The sequence below is a fragment of the Periplaneta americana genome, chromosome 5 (genome assembly GCF_040183065.1).
Source record: "Periplaneta americana isolate PAMFEO1 chromosome 5, P.americana_PAMFEO1_priV1, whole genome shotgun sequence".
In the NCBI taxonomy this organism is placed as follows: Eukaryota; Metazoa; Arthropoda; class Insecta; order Blattodea; family Blattidae; genus Periplaneta; species Periplaneta americana.
The window spans coordinates 124,529,904-124,552,736 of record NC_091121.1 but is presented as its reverse complement, the minus strand read 5'-3'; the positions used below and the strand labels follow the sequence as shown (position 1 = coordinate 124,552,736).

Here is a 22,833-nt window from a genome sequence, read left to right as displayed (position 1 = left end):
AAGTTGTGCGGTTGTAGTATTTAGGAGGTCCATGATCATTTTTCCAGGTTGGTTTACATTATCGTAGCCCTAAAGTTGGGAGTGGGCATTAAAGTCACCAATTATGATAGTTTTAGGTTGTATATCAAACAAAGTTAGATGAAGGGGATTATTAGGTGCGGAAAGAAAAACGTTCCGGTGAATTTCAATGTTGTGAAGGCCAGAACTCGGAAATGAAGCATTTCAGGACATATGTTGTAATGAACTATTTTGATTGTCTACATGTGGGAAATACATACCTGAAATTATACCCCGTATTTTTTAAACACCCTGTGTGTATATATATATATATATATATATATATATATATATATATATATATATATATATAGTTTTCAGAATTTGGGAGGAGTGATAGTAGGAGGAAAAAGAATAAAGTGCATAAGATTTGCTGCTGATATGGCATTGTTAGCAGAAGAAGGGACAATACCAAGGGATATGCTGGTGGAGCTAAATGACAGCTGTGAACAGTATAATATGAAGATAAACGCAAATAAGACGAAGACCATGGTCATAGGAAGAAAATTAAAGAAGGTAAACATGCGGATACTAAATGAGGCAGTCGAGCAAGTGGACAGCTTCAAATACAGTACTTGGGATGTACTATAAACAGCAACATGAGCTGCTGCCAGGAAGTCAAAAGGAGGATAGCAATGGCAAAGGAAGTTTTTAATATAAAAAGGAATATTTTCTCCAGACCTGTGCAAAAAAAAAAAAACTAAAAAAGGGACTAGTGAAGTGCTTTGTGTGGAGTGTGACATTGTATAGAGCAGAAATATGAACATTGCGATGAAGTGAAGAGAAACGACTAGAAGCATTTGAAATGTGGATATGGAGAAGGAAGGAGTATGCGAAATGGACAGATAGAACAAAAAAATGAAGCTGTGTGGAAAGAGTGGGTGAAGAAAGAATGATGCTGAAACTGATCAGGAAGAGAATAAGCAATTGGTTGGTTCACTGACTGAGAAGAAACTGCCTACTGAAGGATACACTGGAAGGAATGGTGAACAGAAGAAGAGTTCGGGACAGAAGAAGATATCAGATTATAGACGACATTAAGACAGATGGATCATATGCGGGAACTAAGAGGAAGGCAGAAAAAGGAGACTGGAGAATGCTGGGTTTGCAGTGAAAGATCTGCCCTTGTGCAGAAAACTATGAATAAATGAATTAATATATATATATATATATATATGAGCCGTTCAGAGCAAAAGAGATGTAAGTCAAAATTGGGTAATGAGGTTTAAAGTAAAAGTTCTGTAAAATACAGAGCAAAGTAGCAATTAATATATCCTTCTTGCTATACACTGACTACTAAAAGTTTAAATAAATTGAATATTAATTGCTTCTTTGCGCTGTATTTTACAGAATGTTTACTTTAACCCTCATTACCCATTTTTGACTTACACCACTTCTGCTCTGAACGACTCATATATATATATATATATATATATATATATATATATATATATAATTAATTCTAATAAAACAAAAGGAACTTAGATTATTAAAAAAAAAGAAAGAAAAAGATTTCCATAACTATCATACTCGTTATGAAAATTTCTTTTCTATTGAAAAACAAGAGTAGGTTAATAAATATGAGAAATCCGCAATATATGCTGGCATTACATTTTATAACAAATTATCCAACAAGAGCAGGAATTTTCTACTAAATAAACCTACTTATTTAAAACTGCAATTAAATTATTTTAGTTGACACAGTCTAGTATAATAATATAGTCACGAAGCTCAATACATAGGAAATATGCATCCATAGATAGTTGCTAACCACTAGGATCGCTAACTATCGCCTCAGCACAGACAATGCGAAATAGTACTGGCACAGTCTATTGTTCCCAGTACCTTCAACAACTCAAGCTTCGTGACTATATATACTAGAGTGTGGACAAATGCTTTTAGCCCATTGGTATTTGGATTTTCAGATTATGCATTTTAAAATCATGGTATTCTTTTGTCGACAATTCTAAGCAAATATAATTTATCGTATGAGCTTATCTTAACAACAAACAATGCAAAGGAACTATATGTCACTAAGGTAGTGTGAGGACTCGTGATCTGACCTAAATGCAAGACTGCTAATTCTCAGTGAAGCTAATGTCGTAGGTTTGAATCTCCAATTGAAAGTAAATAAAAAATTTCATACACTGTGTATTAATATTCTGTAGGCCTAATGTGACGATTGGCAGAAATGCAGCAAGATGAGGACAAGATAGAGACAAAGAGTTTCACACACAAAATCATTTCTTAATCAACATCATTTCTGTCTACATTACTCATAACCAGGCCTGGCGGTTTCAGTCTGTGGACATAAGGTTAATGCTACATTTACTATAGCATACTAGATGTTGGTTGCATGGCATGAGCAAGACAGTCATTTAAACAAAGGTATGTATGCACCAGTGGACTATCGGCTGTGTGCACTAACAGTTCTAGGAGGCTACAACTACATACCTATTGCCTACGCAGACTACAAGTTGTTTCTAAAATAAGTAGTCAAGGCTGAGTTGCACATCCCTGTAAGGATACATAACTTGAAATAACATTAAATTTATACATATCTTACTTACATATTTAGAGAACAACATATGAATAATTTAAATAAATTATGTATATAACTTATCTAGTAGACTTTTTGAAAAGCTGATGTACACACATTTTCGAAATGGATTATGATTGGAATTCGATGTTTTTCCCTATCCCTATATTCTATAAATCGTTGGCTTGGAATGACAAGGTTCTAACTGCCAAAATAAAGTAAATCGATTTTATGTGTAAATTGGCATAGATTAGGATGATCTTCTGTATGTAACAATGTAGATGCCATTTGTTGATTAACATACAGAATAGAAGAATGTCAAGGTTGCATCTGCCATAGAAAAAATCCAGTAGTTGGAATGACAAAGTTCTAACTGCTGTTATTTTTGTTGTACTGACTCAGTAAACAGCAATTTTGTCTTCAGAGCTTATATGAGTGATTGTATATTGTGTTTAATTTCGTATCAAATAAGAATCTATTTATGTGATATTCTATGTGGCCTGCAGAATCATTTCTCCAAAAGGACTACAAAGAAGATAGAGAACAAAAATAAATGGCAGGGCACAATAAGAAAGTAGAAACATAAAGCTGGCCCATATGTAAGTAAAAGGTAAAAGATAAATAAAGATTGTAAAATGCAATATAAACTAAAATGCACCTCTAAATCAGTGATAATGAAATAAAATGATATTCTACTTCTATTATACAATTTCTACTATTGAAAAACGACACTTTTGTCTTCATTCAATTGAACATTTCTTCACGAAATGTTTAAGAGGTAAATAATTAACAACAGTTTAGAAAGAAAACGATAAGAAGAGGGATGTAGCAGAAAGAGAAAAGAATAAGAAGAGCAATGTTGCATTCTTTATATTTCACTTTCAAAATATCATTAACTTTCCAGGGGCTGACATAAGTTCTTTTTTGCAGAAGAAGTTAAATACCGGTATTTAAAATCTGACAGGTTACTTTACTAAAACGAAAACTATTTATTGCACTTTATGTTACGTCCACAGTCTGATAGCAATGTTAGATGCAGTTGCTTGTGAAAATTAATTTACTGACTTGGTTATGCTTACATGTAGATTCTTGTGTGCTACAGAACCGTAATTCATATATTTCGAATGCACTAAACTTACTTCAATTTCTGAAAGAAAGCCTTGGAATAAATAGACCTAATATAAACATGAATATTCTGTACTACAGCAGTCTTACTGCCAGGAAGTGGATAGCGCACAGTTTAATTGAAAAAACTATGAAAAAAAGTGAACATTTCACCTTTGGATCTATTGAGAACAGTGAAAGAAACCTAGGTCTTAGAGAATAACGCAATTAAATGATCCAGACTTAAAAGATTTTCTTTCACCTGCCCAATTACTGAATTACAACTTGCATCATTTTGAAAAATATCAACCACAAATTTTATTCAGATTCTATGTATGTTTTATGAAGTGACATTCAATTAACACATAATAAAAATGAAGAAACAACTACAGTTAATTTAAAGTTGTTCAAAAACAGGCGCAGAGAAACAGTATTAATTCAAGACATTAAAGAGTTCATACCAAAACCGACAAATAAAATCACAGATTGATACCGTATCTCCAAAGAAAATAAAGATTTGAAAGAATTGTCGAATTGCATGCCAGAGTAAAACAGGGAATATTATAATACCTTATTGCACTTTTAGTTGCAAGACTTGCAGTGATTGTATCATATTCCTTATTTTGGTCTTGTAGGTTATATAACAATTAAAGAAATGTCAAGTTTATTAAATTAAAAAACATACATAAGATATTAGTTTACTACCAACATTAAAATGATCAGGCAAATAACATTACTTTGCAGTTAATCTAAATTATTTACTAAGTTATAATTATTCATGCTGTGTTACTCAAAATTGCAGTTAGAATCTTATATTGCAACAATATTTGCTTTTCTGTGACTGACAATTTTCTAACTGCAAATCCCTTCCTCTTGTAAACAAACAATGCTTACAAAAATGCACCCCGTATCTCTTCTAACATTGATAGAATAGAATTTGTAGCATCCATGCCAAAGTTAAGTAAAAATATACCTAGATAACAAAGCAAACTTAAAAACTTTCAGGCAGTTTTTCTCGAAATAATCAGCTGGTCAGTTAGAACCTTGTCATTCTAATGCAACAAAATGACTGTGCCATGAAAAAATTGGTGTTATGTATTTATAGAAGTTTTTTGAATATTTGAAAATGCCTTACAAAATGATTTTTTTTTCGATTTTCTTGAATTTTACTTAACTCTCTGGGAAAGTCATTTTGTTTCTAATGTTCAATGCATGTCTGGAGCATCGTTATTTTCCATTAATGCGATATTTTTCTTATATATACAAAGTGGAAGTGCAGATCAATATACACGTAAATGAATAGAAAACCTATTTACCTTTTGTGATTAAATGCACAGTTAATTAAAAAATTAAGTTTGAAGTTTCAGCAGTTCGGAAACATCACTGCTAACACACACTACTTGTGATATAGATGTAAGAGGACAACAAACTTGGTGTGTCTTGGTAGGTGAGCTGCTCTCTGCCAAGACGTCACTTGCTCGCATCATGCAATGGCTTGAATTTAGAGGTTCTTAAAATTAAATTTACATGAAAATCGTGCATGCTATTGAAATACTCCAGAGGGATAAATTATTCTTTATCAATATGGACAAAAATCACGATCCTACGCACAATAGTTACTGAATAAGAGATTGTTAAACATTTGGGAAAAAAACATTTTTTTTCTGAAAAAAAAAAAAAACTATGAACTTTCCACCAATATGATATTATAGCTATTTGCTCTGGAAATCTGCAAGGCTATTTCACTTCCACACTGTATATTAGTATTACAATGGGCCTATATATTTGCGTTCTCGTTCTCTTGTAACTGAATGGCAAACATTGCACTGAATTGCTTATTGTCCAGTTCCTTCATAATATTTTACTTAATATTTATTCATTGGAATATACTGTTTCCGCTGTATGCACTGAATGACTGAACTCCCGATACCTTCATATAACACCGCCTCCTTAAGATCACTGTAATCGGTGGTTGTCTTATGCTGAGTGTAAACAGGGACTGCATGACGTATACCCTATGTGGACATAACTTGTTTTTTTTTTGTTTTGGTTCCGAAACTGCCAGCCCTGCTCATAACCATGCCATTCCTTTGGAGCAACAATAGTTAAAGACATCTAGATTCTAGACTTTTACAATAGCAACAACAGACATGATGATGGTAATAATAATAATACTTACTTACTGCCTTTTAAGGAACCCAGAGGTTCATTGCCGCCCTCACATAAGCCCGCCGTTGGTCCCTATCCTGAGCAAGATTAATCCAGTCTCTACCATCATATCCCACCTCCCTCAAATCCATTTTAATATTATCTTCCCACCTACGTCTCGGCATCCCCAAAGGTCTTTTTCCCTCCAGCCTCCCAATTAACACTCTATATGCATTTCTGGATTCGCCCATACATGCTACATGTCCTGCCCATCTCAAACGTCTGGATTTTATGTTCCTAATTATGTCAGGTGAAGAATACAATGCGTGCAGCTCTCCGTTGTGTAACTTTCTCCATTCTCCTGTAACTTCATCCCTCTTAGCCCCAAATATTTTCCTAAGAACCTTATTCTCAAACACCCTTAATCTCTGTCCCTCTCTCAAAGTGAGAGTCCAAGTTTCACAACCATACAGAACAACCAGTAATATAACTGTTTTATAGATTCTAACTTTCAGATTTTTGGACAGAAGACTAGATGACAAAAGCTTCTCAACTGAATAATAACACACATTTCCCATATTTATTCTGCGTTTAATTTCCTCCCGAGTGTCATTTATATTTGTTACTGTTGCTCCAAGATATTTGAATTTTTCCACCTCTTCGAAAGATAAATCTCCAATTTTTATAGTTCCATTTCGTACAATATTCTGGTCACGAGACATAATTATATACTTAGTCTTTTCGGGATTTACTTCCAACCCTATCTCTTTACTTGCTTCAACTAGAATTTCCGCGTTTTCCCTAATCGTTTGTGGATTTTCTCCTAGCATATCCACGTCATCCGCATAGACAAGAAGCTGATGTAACCCATTTAACTCCAAACCCTGTCTATTATCCTGAACTTTCCTAATGGCATATTCTAGAGTGAAGTTAAAAAGTAAAGGTGAAAGTGCATCTCCCTGCTTTAGCCCACAGTGAATTGGAAAAGCATCAGATAGAAACTGGCCTATACGGACTCTGCTGTAAGTTTCACTAAGACACATTTTAATTAATCGAACTAGTTTCTTGGGAATACCAAATTCAATAAGAATATTATATAAAACTTCTCTCTTAACCAAGTCATACGCCATTTTGAAATCTATGAATAACTGATGTACTGTACCCTTATACGCCCATTTTTTTCCAATAGGTAATAATAATAATAATAATAATAATAATAATAATAATAATAATAATAATAATAATAATAATAACAACAACAATAATAGCAATATAGACCTTCCATCTTTCAGACTGAAATTAATATTTCGTTAATTGAACATAAGTATGTATTTTTTTTAGTAGGTTATTTTATGACGCTTTATGAACATCTCTGGTTATTTAGCGTCTGAATGAGATGAAGGTGATAATGCCGGTGAAATGAATCCGGGGTCCAACACCGAAAGTTACCCAGCATTTGCTCATATTGGGTTGAGGGAAAACCCCGGAAAAAACCTCAACCAGGTAACTTGCCCCGACCGGGAATCGAACCCGGGCCACCTGGTTTCGCGGCCAGACGCGCTAACCATTACTCCACAGGTGTGGACACATAAGTATGTAGGCCTACTATCAGTTCAATTATTACAGTATTACAAAGTTGTCCTATTTGATGGTGATTAAGTATTTTATTTCGCTTTTAAAGGTTGTTATGGATGGGACCTCATTTTGGACATCATAATATTGATGCATTTAGTTTTGAGGTTTTTCTGTGAACTCTGAAGGAATTAGGAATTTTTTTTTTTTTTTGTCGTTTAAGTATATTAAATTTCAGTTTCTTTTTATATGTATGAAGAAGTTTTAACGTTTTGTTTCTTAGACAGTAAAAAGAAATGTTTTATGTTTAATTGACATGTAACAGATGGGACAAAAGGCTCAACAGCAATAACTCCAAATAATTTAACACAATTTAAAATCTCCTTTATTAATGCGCAAATTTATATGAAATAAAACTATTCTGGCAACAACAGAGCTAAGAGTTAGCATTGCAAAATTTGGTACCCAAATTATTTATACTGAAAAATGTTAGTATTTTTTTTTTCTAATTTATAGAAAATCCTATCTCCGACTTGCTTCTGTTCAGGTTCTTTTAGTAACTTTATCACTTCTGGAAACTTCACCACAAATGTCTTTGTTGTTTCCTTTTTGAAAATAATGTCTTTGAAATCATGTAGTAAACTTCATGATAAACTTCAATACTGTTGCCTTCTTCCACACCTCCTTGACTGACTATACATGTTTATCTTTTGTCTGGTTTTTGTTCTGACCTACACGCTCCATAATTAGGTTTTGTTCTCCCTTAACGTCGTCTTTTGGAATCTTCTACACCTCAATTTCGTCACTTTCAGTATCTGTCTCTGTATATAGGCCTATAAGTCATTTTGGATTCTGTAGAGTATGTGCGTAGACAAAGTATTAGAGGTTGCAAGACAATAAACACTTTTAAAAATAGCTTAAAGGATAACCTTCTTAGCAAATCATTCTAATTATACATTGAAACCTCCTTAAATGGACACCTCTTCTTAATGGACGATTTTATCGGTCTGTAAGTCGATATAACAAAACTTCATATTAATTAATCTCTTTAAGATGGACACTCTCTATTACGGACATGGACACAAAATATGTACCAAAAATGACGATCAAAACCTCTCTTAACAGACACTGCTTACAAAAATATTCGAATAAATGTACATTGGAACATAACGTATTATGTGTAAACATATTTTTGAAGCAGCCTGTACCACAGTACTTTCACTCCAGCTTCTCGGGAGGCTTGACTCTCATCCCTCTCATAGTCCGCAAACCTAATGGGACCAACTGCTATTATGTGTGAGGAATACAGTAACTTGACAATCGTATTTTTCTAGTAAAGAGAAACAAAAATATTTGACTCTCTTTGTCTTGAAAGGTTGATGAAAACTGATTTTAATATGAATAAACAAAGTGTGGCAAGGTCACATAAGTGGTTGAAAAATCCCTGCCTCGATATTTCTAGTCTGCAGTAACAAATGAACTGGCAAGCACGTGTTTGTAATGGCTCTGCGTAAATCTTTAACGTTAAAAGAAAAGGTAGACATGATCGACTATCACAGACGTGAAAAGTGAGAAGTAAGAAAACTAACGGAAGTGTTCAAGATAGGGAAAACACAGGCAGCAGAATTGTGAAGAAACAAGATGAGCTTCTCAAAGATTGGCACCTTAATGATAATAAGCAGCGCATCCGACAATTTCAAAGTGGGAGTGGTGCCCTTATTAACAAGTGGTTCAGCAGAATCAGAAGTCAAAATGTTCCTGTATCGGGATCAATGATTCAAGCCAAAGTGTTAGAATTCGCAGCTGAATTGAGTGATTCCGAATTCAAAGTTTCGAATGACTGGCTTGAAAAATTTAGAAAGCATCATAACATTAAGTTCAGGTCTATTTGTGGAGAATCTTCTAGTGTCAATATGAAGACTGTTACGAACTGGGAGGAAAAGTTGCCTTCACTCATCAGTGATTATTCTCCTGAGAATATTTTTAATGCTGATGAGCCAGGATTGTTCTTTCCTGCTTTACCCGATAAAACTTTGTGTTTCAAAGGGCAATCCTGTGCTGGAGGTAAGGTGACTAAGGAACAACTAACTGTACTGTTATGCACAAGTATGAGTGGAGAATGTGAGAAACCCCTCGTAATAGGCAAGTCATTAAAACCACATTGTTTTAAGAAGATGGATGTAACGAAGTTCGGCGTGGATTGGAAAGCAAACAGAAAAGCATTGATGACAGAGAGAGATAATGACGGAATGGCTGGAATAATTGGACAGGAAAATGATATGTCAAAAAAGAAAAGTATTGCTGTTTCTGGATAACGCCACTTCACATTCAGACATCAAACTAAAAAATGTCAAGATCGTGTTTTTTTCACCCAATGTCACAACCCTCTTTCAACAATTAGACCAAGGAGTGATTCAGAACTTTAAAGTGAAATACAGACAGTTAGTAATGAAGCACATTGTTTCAAGACTTGATGAAGATGATACATCACTGCAAAATCTTACGAAAGAACTCAATGTTTTCCAAGCAATTTGTTGGATAACAAATGCATGGAAACAAGTTTCAAGAACAACAATTCAGAGTTGCTTTTGGAAAGCTGGTAATGGTGAAATGAATGTGGAGACAGATATTTATTATTTATATATATAGGTAAAATTAATCAGTGATGACAGTATAATAATTTGAAGTTCTTTCTTATATTTATAAATAAATTTAAGCTTTTTAACTTAAAAATTAAATTCAACAAAAATAATAAGAAACAGTATATTCTTTATATCTAAAATAATAGGGTATCTAATCCTAGTTTAAAACAAAAGATTTCATACTTCAAATGAAATGGACACCACACAGAGTGTAGGATACACCATCGGTGTGAATGATTATGTTTTTATCAATATTCTAACCGAATGTTCTAGTGAAGATGCAAAAATGATCCTTCAGTCCATTCAGGAAAATGAAAATTGTGAGGATGACAACTATGATAGTGATGACGACAATGATGATGATGGTGGTGATGTAGAAATTGAGAGCGTTTTTGCAAAAGTCGATAGATGCAGAAATCAAGATTTTACAGAAATTACACTAAGTGACAGGATCTATCGAGTTTTGAAAAAACCTGGAAGGTTTGGTAGTCTCTACATACGGTATGAATCAAGTTTTGGTAAATCTGATTTCATAGATCGATTCCGGAGGAAGAAAATATACGATATCCATATGTAACTCACTTTCGAAAAATTCTGCATCTATTGACTTTTGCAAAAACGCTCCTCAATTGTCAACAGTGATGTTCCATCAATAGTGTCATATAGTGAAGCGCTGGATTGTGTTCAGCGATTAAAGCAGTCCTATAGTGCAAGGGAAGATGAAAACGGATTGAGAATGGTACAAGACTTAATCATACATAATGAGAGCATTACTGTGAAACCAAAATGTACCAAACAAACAAACAAACAAACAAACAAACATTGCAAGTTTTTTTTAAAGAAGTGAATGTGAAATATTGTTTTTTAAATGTTATCAGTGTATGTGCCAATGTGTTTATGTGTTAAATATACATAGAAGCTTGAATTCCTGTTTTTTATGTGAGTACAGTACTAGCATATAATAATTACTATAAACTTAATACAGCATGTATTATAATTTTGATTTCAGCATTCAATTCAATAGTTTTATATGAGTAAATTGATAATTTCCTTACTATAGTACTTTTATATCATAACAGTTTTTTCCTTAAAATCTCTCTTATGCCGACATCTCTCCATAAAGGACACTTTTTGCAGTCCCTATGGTGTCAGTTATAGAGGTTTCACTGTACTGACTTTAATGACCACTGACTACATGATAACTTCGTTCTTTAGACATGCATCCTCATAGCGCTGTATTTTGACAATTGTCTCGTATAATAATTTCTTCCTGTTATCTAACATTATTTGAAATATATTAACATTCTATGTATATTAGTTTAATTTTTCTACACAGTTTGTATCTCACTTTTTAATTAATTAATAGTTCATAGTTATTTTACTTTTAATTCATAAGTAACTCTTGTATACACATAACTTTTATCTAACCCAATTTGTTGTGTTCTTTGTAGCTTGTAAATTCATTCATATGTACTGTATGTATATCGGTATGTTGAATGGAAGAGAAGGCCTTACAGCTTTAACTCTGCCACGTAAAATAAATCATTATTATTATTAGTAGTATTTGCTACTATGCATCATCTCCGATTACTCAGAAAAAAAGATGATTTTTCATCAAAGTCCGAACCTTATTTACAATATATGTAAAGGAAACTTCCTTACCTTTTTGTTAAGGATGGGACAATATAGTGTAGGTCTAATTCATTTGTGATTCATGTAAAAATTGTTACTTTGCAAACCACAAAGAATACTCTATTGAGTAACAAATTAATAGCGTGTTTCCTTCAATTAGTCAGTTGTTAAAAAAAAAAATACTACTGTTTTTGCTACCCATTTGTACTTCAAATATTGACAAATGACATAAACATATTCATATATTAAATTCAAATGAGCGCAAAAATGTAAAAAATATAAATTTTCCAAAAAGTTTTCTTACTGATCAACACTTTAATATACTTTTAATAGAATAATATTGAAAAGAAGTATATCTTGAAGATTTTGTTTTAAAGTATGTGTCCAATTTGGCATGGAATGACTGAGCAAGCAATTATGAATGTCCCGTTTCAGTGTCACTAAACTGTTCAATCCAGTACTTCCTCGTTTTGACCCTTTATGTCAAATTAAGCTTAATTTAATCTCTTCTTCAGATGCTAAAATAATTATACCTGTCCAGAGTATGCAGCAGGAAGATGATTCTCTTACTTTCAATAGTGATGTCTCTGCTCAACTTTACTATTCGTTCGTATTTATCATGTTTAAAATCCAGTTCTGCTGCGTACTGTTGAAAACATTTGACGACTGGAGAGTTTGAATCTATACTTTCCAATACTTCCCGCGCTTTGTCTCCTACATAAAGTTTATTCCTCCCACTTCCATGGTGTCCGTTGTGTTTTCTTTCTGATCTACCTCTTCGACCTTGTCCTAAAAGAAAAGAAATAAAACTTGGCAATTATTAATGTAGACTAATAAAATTTTGGAATAAAGTTTAAGAGAGTCAAGTAAATTGTTCGTTAAATAGGACGAGAAAAATAGGAACAACTACAGTGATCCACGGTAAAATACCAATTTTCACTAAACTATTTTTGGTCCAAGAAAAATACTTGTCTTTTACGAAGCTTTTCTTTTATTCACTGATTTATAGGACTACATGGATCACTATAGCTTAGCCTTAATATTAATCACTCAAGTTCTAGTATTACAATCATATCGGAGTGTATCATTATTGTTCAAGACCAATATCGATGGTATTGAACAGCATTCTCGTATGACAAAAAACGAATCAAATGAGATTATCCTTTATTTCTATAAAAGAAGTCTTCCCGAACCTTCTGCAAACGCATCTTAAATCCAGGCATGGATACAAACTTCTTAAGAAGAGTTTTAAATATCCTCCTATGAGCTATGTAAGAAATTTGTTCATTATCAAGATATTAAAATGTTTTTTGCTTTCCTGTAAAACTGAATTTTTTTTTAACATACGAGGTTGCTGTTCAACACCACTGATACTCCAAAAAAAATTGAAAGTGAGGCTACAAAATGGTCACAATTTTTAAGTTAGCGTAGCATGTTCAATGTCAAAATGTTGTTCAAATCTAGCGATGGTCTTATTAGCTAAGACAACTCATATATGAAACTTCGATATCTCCCCACACTACACACACAGGAGAGAAAACATATTTAAATAATTGAAACCATCCATTCCTCACACATCACTTAGCTATCCCCCTTTTCTTCTTCTCCTCAGTCTTCTTTATGGATGTCATATCCCCTTCAAGTAATCGAGGATTTTGGCGTCCTTATGATCTGACATATTTCATACACACGACTGCCTGTGATTCACATTTTCATTTTACATGTTTTCATATTATGTTGATAGAGAAGATTTCTGATTTTTATCTCATTTCCAACTAATAGTAGCAGTAATTTCCATGGAGCAAAGTCTAATAACTTTTCAAGCTGTATAATTAAAATATCTATTTCTCGTTTATATATTGTACATTGAATATATATATATATATATATATATATATATATATATATATATATATATATATATATTCCAATGGATACCATCCCATTGTGGAATCCTGGGAAACGAGAATGCGGATGCTTTAGCAAAGAAGGGCAGCACTGCTACTTACAGACCTGTTACTAAATCTACGCATTACTCTGTGAAAAGATTTATTAAATCTACATACTTAGACTTCAACAAACAAAATTTGATAACACAATCCCAAGGGAAAAAATGGAACTCTCTGCATCAAAATCCACAGTTAATTCCCGATTTACCACGAAAATCGTCTGTAGCTGCATTTAGATTGGCAACAGGCCATGATTGTTTGGCCAAACACCTGCATAGAATTGGAATATATCAGTCCCCTAACTGTCCATTGTGCAACTCAAACCAAGAAATGGATTCGGAACACCTCAAAATCTGTGCTTCAGTGGCTGGTCATGATAATATCTTTGAAAAATATTGGAGTGCAAGAGGTCAAATGACTTTATTGTCAAATGCCTGGCATTAGAAAACAACAACAACATATATATATATATATATATATATGGTTTATATCACCCAGAGCTTGTAGGCATGAACATATGGCAGAATCCTTTAGATCAATCTTATGTATGTAATCTGGAGTATGAATGACCCTTCATTTTATGCTACAAATAAATTCAATAATAGGATGGTTTCCTTTGGACGTCGAACACTGGGGACATCTTTGTGTATTAATTTGTATTGCAATCTGTTCTATTCTGTCCATGGATTAAGTCATGGAGTGTGATGTGAGTAGCTTTTGATTGGTCATATTAACTGTGTTTTTGACTAATCCATCCACTATTTCATTACCTCGTACATATGCATGTTCAGAAATCTAAATAAGGTTGATTATATTATCTTGTACATGTTCAGAGGACGAGCGACCTGGTTCACAAGAGAAGGATTGGTTGAGGTAATAAAATTAGTTTTGTTTCGTTGTATGTCTGATCATGCGCACTGCCTCCTTACTGGGAATTATAAAGTATCTGTGTGACAAAACTTTTTTCTAAGACTGTACCTATGAGGGTGTTTGTGATTCTGCTGTTGCTGCTTTTTGAATCTGAAGCTATTATAATATGGTGATTCTTTATGATTAATAATGGTATTATTGCCTATCAAATTGGTTATTTCTGCGGTATATATCGAACTTCGAGATGGTAATTTGAATTGTGGGTGGGTGTTATTCATGTGACTGAACCATCCTGTTTCAACACCATTGCTGGTTTTAGATCCATCTGCAAAAATGACTGTTATGTTCTCGGAATGTTGCTTCTCTTTGTCCCCGAGTAGTCCATAAATGATTGCTGTGTGTACAGTTGTAAAAAAAAAAAAGTGGCCACACTCGTGAACAGCAAATATTTTCTAAGTCCACTTCGGGTCATGGCGATGTTACACGATGCATGTGCGTTTAGAAGCAGTTCCGGAACTATGGAATCACTCCATATCTGCGTCTCGTAGACCAGCGGTAGAGTGCTCACTTAATGATTCGAAGGTTGTGAGTTCGGGCCTTGTTCAAGTTTTCATTTTATTTTTTAATAGTTCTTTAGTGATATGAATACTGTATTATCCAAATTATCATTTATATTCTGTTATCGTTCTTTATCGATATGAATAATATTCAAGTTGTTTATATTTTATCGTTCCTTTAGCTATATAAATAATATTCAAGTTATAATTTGTTATATTCTGTTATCTTCCTTTAGCGACATGAATAATATTCAAATTATCATTTGTATTCTGTTATCGTTCATTAGCGATATAAATAATATTCAAATTATCATTTGTATTCTGTTATCATTCGTTAGCGATATAAATAATATTAAAATTATCATTTGTATTCTGTTATTGTTCGTTAGCGATGTAAATAATATCCAAATTATCATCGTTCATTAGCGATATAAATAATATTCAAATTATTATTTGTATTCTGTTATCATTCGTTAGCAATATAAGTAATATAAATTTAATGTTAGGTTTAGAACAATACAGCTGCCTAATACGAGTGTTAGTTTTTTCTTCTTATATTGTTATATTATTACATTATACTATCCTGTAACATAATAAATTGGAAAGGAGTCACTGAGGATTTGAGCCTGATACGTTGACATTTGAATTCCGACTTTCCCGACGTCTGACGTTCCTACATTCTTCCAACTGAGCTATGTCATTTACCTGATATCAATGTAATTCAGCACATTGTCAGAAACACTACAACTGAACATTCATTTAGATTATATTCTGAATATTTAATAATGATATAAAAAGGTTACATTTATGACAATAATATTTGTAGTTGTAATACCAGCTACAACAGCAGCAGTGGTAACAGCAGCAATGATTAAGGACATATTGTGTGGATACAGTTCAGTACAGATCTTTCGAAAACAAATTACGACACTGAGGTCGAGATTATAAAATAATTATATTCTTCTTAACTCTGTGGACTTTATGTTTGAAAATGATATAGTTATTAATAAGACTGTAACAAGTATTTATATTATTATTTCCTAATTGAAGAATATATATTGTGATAGCGACGTGAGATTCGAACTCACGACCAGCGTCCCGCAAGAGAGCAGATCGCGCGGGCTCCACGGAGCACTGAGGAACGGCGCGCGGCGGAGAGAAGAGAGGGGAAAGGGCCTAAATGGCGAGGGACTGTGCACGCGCAACTGCTGCGTGCGGAGTGAAGGTGGGACGGACCCTCCCGACTCTTCGAGAAGTCCGTCGAAGTGGAAAAATCGGGAATTCGAACTTTCCAGGCTACGTCGCTGTGGTTATAAAAGAAGAAGCGCGAGGGAACTCGGACAGTGTGTGTGTGTGTGTGTGTGTGTGTGTGTGTGTGATTCATGATTAGTTCAGTCAGTAAGCCAGTGAACAGAGCAAGCCAGCCAGTCTTGTGTACCAGAGTTCGACTTGAGTGTGCATCCGCTACTGTGTCAGCATCCGAAGGCCTGAGTTCGAGTGCAGTGGACCGCAGTTGGAGGGACCTGAGTTCGAGTACAGTGGGCTGTCTCTGAAGGTCTGTGGTTCGAGATACTGTGAACTCGAGTGACTGTGCTAGAAGAACTGTGAACTGAGAACTGACAGTTCTGATTTGTAAATAGTGCTTTGTAAATATTAGTTAAGATTAACAGTTCATTGTTGTTCGTAATAGTCCAAGTAAATTGTCATTGTCGTCAGTGGAGTGCACTAACGAACGCTGTGTTACTGTGTAGAAAGTGAAGAGTTATTGTTGTGACAATAAATTACATTGTTGTTTATTTTAAAAACGTTACAATATTTTTAGTATAATGAATGTTTTGCTGTTATTTTAAGACCTAGGTAGAGGTTAATTCTCTGAGGAAATCACACCATTTCTGCCTGCGACTTTGACTGACATAGCTCCACAAATAGGTGCAGGAACGAAAGAAAGTATAATACGGGCTGTGATTCATCTTGGTTTTTTGGCATCCGAGGCGGGTAGGGGTTTCAACGTTTCAGAAAGGACAGCTCGGAGATGGGTGCAAAATTATCAACACTCGGCAATTTTTGGCCGAAAAGCTGGGAGTGGTAGAAGGAAAATTTCAACACCACAAGAGGATGCCAGATCAGTGGCAGGGGTTGAAAGGAATCCTTTTTATACTGCTGCTATTTTGAAGGCAGTTGTTAATTTCCCTGGCCACGACCAGACCATGAGAAATTGTTTAAGGGCCACCAATTTGAGATCTCGACATGCCATTCCTAGGGAAGTTCATAAGAAAGAGCATATAGAGGAGCGTTTAGTCTTTGCAGTGGAAAATGGTGATCGGGATTGGAAATGAGTAATCTTTTCTGATGAAGTCACATTCTCTACTACAAAGGAAGGACCCACTCTTGTATATCGTCCTCCTGGTACCCGATTCGACCACAGATATGCTGCCATGCGTGCCCGCAGTGGTAGAGTATCTGTGTCGTGTTGGGGGGTGGATTTCTCGTCGTGGAGTGGGCACAATCCATCGTATTCACGGGAAATTTAACCAGCACAAATATCAACGGTTGCTGGAACACTATATAGTTCTTTATGCTAGGTTGTTATATCCTAATGGAATTCTTCAATTTCAGCAGGATAATCATCCAGTCCACACATCTCAATTGATTCGGGACTGGTTCGCGAGGAGACAGGATATCGAATTGATAGACTGGCCTCGTCCCTCTCCGGACTTGAACCATTTGGAGAATAATTAGGCACAAGTAAAGAAGCATATGCGGAAAAATTGGCCCAATTCCCCTCCAAGACGCCCTGATGATTTGTGGAAGCTCGTCCAGGATGCCTGGGATGCCATGGCTGAGAACAGTCTGTATTTGAAAATACTAGTCGATTCCATGCCCACTCAACTGCAAGATGTAATCAAGATGGGAGGAAGATGGACTAAATATTCAATCGTGGCTTTTTGTTTTTTTTTTGTTTGTTTGTTTTCTTTTTTTTAACTTTTAATTATTTTAATTTTTAAGGTAGACACCTGAAAGTTTGCTTTGTTTATGCCACGAAAGATATTTTTGTTGAGAATATAATCTTTCTTTCCATTTGCAGCCATAATGTCATAATAAATAATGACAAAAGTCATGGCATAATACATTCATGAACCTGATGTTAATGACTAAAACAGTCATAAAAGAAACAGGAGCAATTATATTTTCTCTCTCGCCTAAAAAAAAAAAAAAAAACATAAAAAGCATTATGTTGTGTTGGAATGTACGACCTTAGGAACACTTGCCCGAAACGCTACCATTATGCTACAGATTAACACGCAAAAAGTTTCATTCTGACTCTAGATATCAGGCCACGTGGTCCAAGAAGATGTAACATCGCCTGTCTCCGAATTGTAGCAGAGATACCCGAAGGGAACTTTGTGTCTAGAGAGCGGCCACTTTTTCTTTTGACAACTGTACAAGCCGAAAGCTGAATCAAATGGCGAAGAATACCAATCCACACTACGGAAAACACTGTGGAACAGCATGCCCCGATATCGACAAGCACAATATGATCATGTATATTGAAAGCAGCGGCAGAAGCATCGGAAAAGAGCACAAGACCAAAGAACAGGCACAAGTTAAGTGCAAACACAGTAGCACTGATTGAAACACGAGAGAGAAAGAGATCAACCATGAATGCGTCAGAGAGGGAAAAAATCGAATTCACAGAGCTCAACAAGATGACAAAACGCGAAATAAGGAACAATCTGCGCGAATGCAAATCAATTTGACAAGGAACATAATCAACTCTACAAAATCAATGAAGAAAGCAAGAAGAGAGCTGAACATTGGAAAATACTGGATGCTTGGAGCAAAGAGAAATAACCATGAAAAAATAATATCCAGAACGACGATCATATCAGCAGCAACAATCTTCTACAAAACACTCTACAAAAGTGCCCAAGCATTAAGGAAAGACAAGTTACTGGAAGCAACAGACAAGTCAGACATACCACCTGTGCTACGAAGCAAAGTGAGACATGCCATAAACGAACTGAAATCACAGAAAACCCCCGGAGAAGATTGAACCATAAACGACTACTTGAAATGGGGAGGTGAGCCACTGATTACAGTGATCACAAACTTGTTCAATGGAATACTGGATACAGAAGAGATGCCGCAACAATGGCAACAGAGCACAATCATCTTACTTCATAAAAAGGGCAACAGGTAAAAGGTAAAATGTAAAGGTATCCCCGTCACATGCCATGAAGGCACTTGGGGGGGCATGGAATTAGAGCCCCATGTTTTCCATGACCTTGGCACTAGAATGAGGTGGTGTGGTCAGCACCATGCTCCGACCGCCTTTTACCCCCGGGAAGGACCCGGTACTCAATTTTATAGGAGGCTGAGTGAACCTTGGGGCCGTTCTGGAAGTTTGGCAATGAGAAAAATCCCGTCACCAGTGGGATCGAACCCCGGACCTTCCAGCCCGTAGCCAGCTGCTCTACCAACTGAGCTACCTGGCCACCCCAAAAGGGCAACAGAGACGACTTGAATAAATATAGGCCAATCAGTCTGATCTCCAACCTATATAAAGTCTTTACAAAAGTGCTGACAGTCAGGCTCACCAAATTATTAAATAAAAAGCAACTGGCAGAGCAGACAGAATTTCGTGCACACTTCAGCACAATAGAGCATTTACAAGCCATAACACAGATACTGGAGAAGGTAGAGGACTTCAACCTACCATTTCATATAGTCTTTGTGGACTACAGTAAAGCCTTCGATTCAGTGGAGCATAAGGAGGTCTTGAAAGCACTTGAGAGGGTAGGCGTGGAACATAAATATGTAAGAATATTAGGCAAAATATACCTAAATAGTTACGCAAAGGTCAGAACAGAGAAGGAGGCGACAACCTTTAAGATAGAAAGTGATGTGAAACAAGGCGACCCGATTTCACCGAAACTGTTCACGTCTTCTGGAAAACAGGTTCAGAAAAATGGATTGGGGAAAGAAGAAGTTCAGCATACATATAAATGGCAGAAGACTCACGAACCTCCACTTCGCTGATGATATAGTCTTGCAAAAACAGCGGAAGAATTGAGACTTATGCTAAATGAGCTAAATCTCGAAAACAAATAACTCGGTCTAAGAATGAATGCAAATAAAACAAAACTAATGTCCACTGAAAACGTAAGACCAGTAACAATAGGCGGCACAGCAATACAACAAGTACAGGAATACACATATCTGAGCCAGTTGATAACAGTAAAGAAGAACAAAGAAAAAGAGATACATAGACGGATTGCACAACCATGGAGCAAATTCCACAGGCTAAGTTTTATTCTTCAAGACAGATCTCTTAGCCAAAAGCTAAAATTCGAAATATTGAAAAGCTGTGTCAGCCCAGTATTATTGTATGGATGCCAGACTTGGGCTTGTATGCAAAGATAGATGGAAAGACTGAGAATATGTCAGCGAAAAATGGAAAGACGAGTTTTGAATGTTAAAATAACCGATAGGATACTCAATGCGGAACTAACACCAAGATCCAAGATGAAAGACATGGGAAACCAGGCACAAGAGCTAAAGTGGAAATGGGGAGGTCATGCTGCTAGACTGCAAGAGGATAGATGGGCTTATCCTACAACAGTGTGGGATGTCTGAACAGGGAAAAGGAGGAGAGGCAGTCCCAAATGTAGATGGGCCGATGACTCCCAGACAGCAGCTGGAGCAGACTGGACAAAGATCGCCAGGGACAGAGTGCAGTGTGATGGAAATGTAGACAAGAAGGCAAACATGCACACCTAATCTAGAGACACAAATAGTATAAGATTAGTATTATATAGTATTAGATTACATTAGAATTAGCTCAAGAAGTGATTAGGTAACTAGGCTTTAAAACACACAGGAAAACCACCTAAACTCACATGGACTGGCTCCCCATGTACAGTAAGTAAACAACCGAGCCATCCCTACATAGGTAGGAGGCCCTTGCCCTGAAGAGATTTTATGGGCTTATTATTATATTATATTATTATTCTCACTCACCCCCACTATTTTTCTTGCAAGTAAGTTAATTGTTCAATCTGTCTTCTGAGTCGTTTTATGGGTACAGATAGAATTGGTAATGCATAATCAATTATATTGCAGATGATGTTGTTATAGAAAAGACGTAATATTTTCGGGTGACTCCCCCATTTTCTATGAGCAATACATTTGAATAACTGAACCCTCTGCTAAAGCTTAATGATGATACGAGGAGCAGTCAGAATGTAATGCCTTATACTTTTTTCTTTTTTAATTTACAAGAAAATTAAATGAATTTTACATAGAATATCAGTCACAACATTCACGATTATTTAATCACTTTCCAATATAATCTCCGTCTTTTTTCACAGTCTTGGTCCATCTTGAAACAAGAGCACATATTTCAATGCGGGAAAAATAACGGTCCTTCTTCTTCAGCCATTGGCGCACGGAATTTTTCAGGATCTCCTCATCTTCAAAGTGATGCCCACAATGAGCTTCCTTTAGTGGACTGAACAGATGGAAGTCTGATGGTGCTAGGTCAGGGCTGTGTGGTGGATGAGGCAAGACTTTCCAACCAGTTTTCGCAATTTCGCCAGTGGTGTATTGATTGGTGTGTATTCTTGCATTGTCTTACGAAAGTATATCCACCACAGCTTTTGATGGGCGAACTCGCTGAAGACGTGCTTTAAGCTTCTTGAGGGTTTTCACATATTGGAAGAATTTGTGCGCCTTTGCTCGAAAAAATCAACCAGAATCACATCCTCTGCATCACAAAAGACTGTCGCCATAACTTTCCCTGCAGATTGCACAGTTTTTAATTTTTTCTTCTTCAACAACATTGTGTGATGGCATTCCATTGACTGCCTCTTGGACTCAGGTTAAAAAAAATGAACCCAAGTCTCATCTTCAGTCACAATTTTCGCCCAAGAACTCCTCCCCCTCCACATTGAAGCACTGCAACAGATCAGAGGCTATCATTTACTTTACCTCTTTATTCTGGTCAGTCAACATTTTTGGCACCCAGCATGCATGAACTTTAGAGTAGCCCAGTCTACCAATAATGGCCATCACATTGCCTTTACCAATGGAGAGCATGCGACACAATTCATCTGTCATCATGACTGATCTCGTCGACTCACTGAAAGTTGCATGAGTCACTACAGTTGTCAGCTGGCCACTTCGCTTTTCATTAGCCGATGGTGTTTCCCCTTCGGCTTCTGTACAGCAACGAACCCATCATCTAACAGTGTTGACATCCACTGTTGTATCTCATTAAACATTCTTCAGCCTTTCATGAATGGAAATGGGCGTTTCACCTTCCGCATTCAGGAATTCTATCACAGCATGCTGTCTTATATGTATGTCGATGTCAGCCGATTTCTAAACTAATGCAGTGCTACCATCTGCTGACTTAACAAGCTGTTACTGCAGTGGATTGTAACAGGTTTGAGAAATCGCGCCAAATTCAAATTTTTCACATTACCAACTTATTTAAGAAGAAACAAATAGGAGACATTACTTTCTGATCGACTCTAATATTTTCAAAATGTTTATTAATCTTTAGGTTGTTTTCGAAGGTAACTCCCAAAATCTTGATATTCTGCTGAGTGCTGATAACTTGGAGAATTCTAGTCAGTTTGGAAAATGAGGGATAGTGCGACCTTGGGGGGGGGGGGAAATATGGTGGGTTTTATCTGGATTAATTTGTAGTCCAATGTTCTGTAAATAGTTTTATATGACTGTAATGTCATCCTGTATTA

General features: G+C 35.6%; 1 protein-coding gene across 2 annotated transcripts in view; it reads right to left on the bottom strand.

Annotated features, from left to right (window-relative positions):
• Trax (Translin associated factor X) overlaps window positions 1-22,833 on the bottom strand; it is a 107,991-nt gene that overhangs the window by 23,564 nt on the left and 61,594 nt on the right. For both annotated transcript variants that reach the window (XM_069826539.1, XM_069826540.1), the window contains exon 2: window positions 12,228-12,483. In XM_069826539.1, the coding sequence (XP_069682640.1) occupies window positions 12,228-12,483 (256 nt within the window). The remainder of the gene's footprint in view (window positions 1-12,227; window positions 12,484-22,833) is intronic.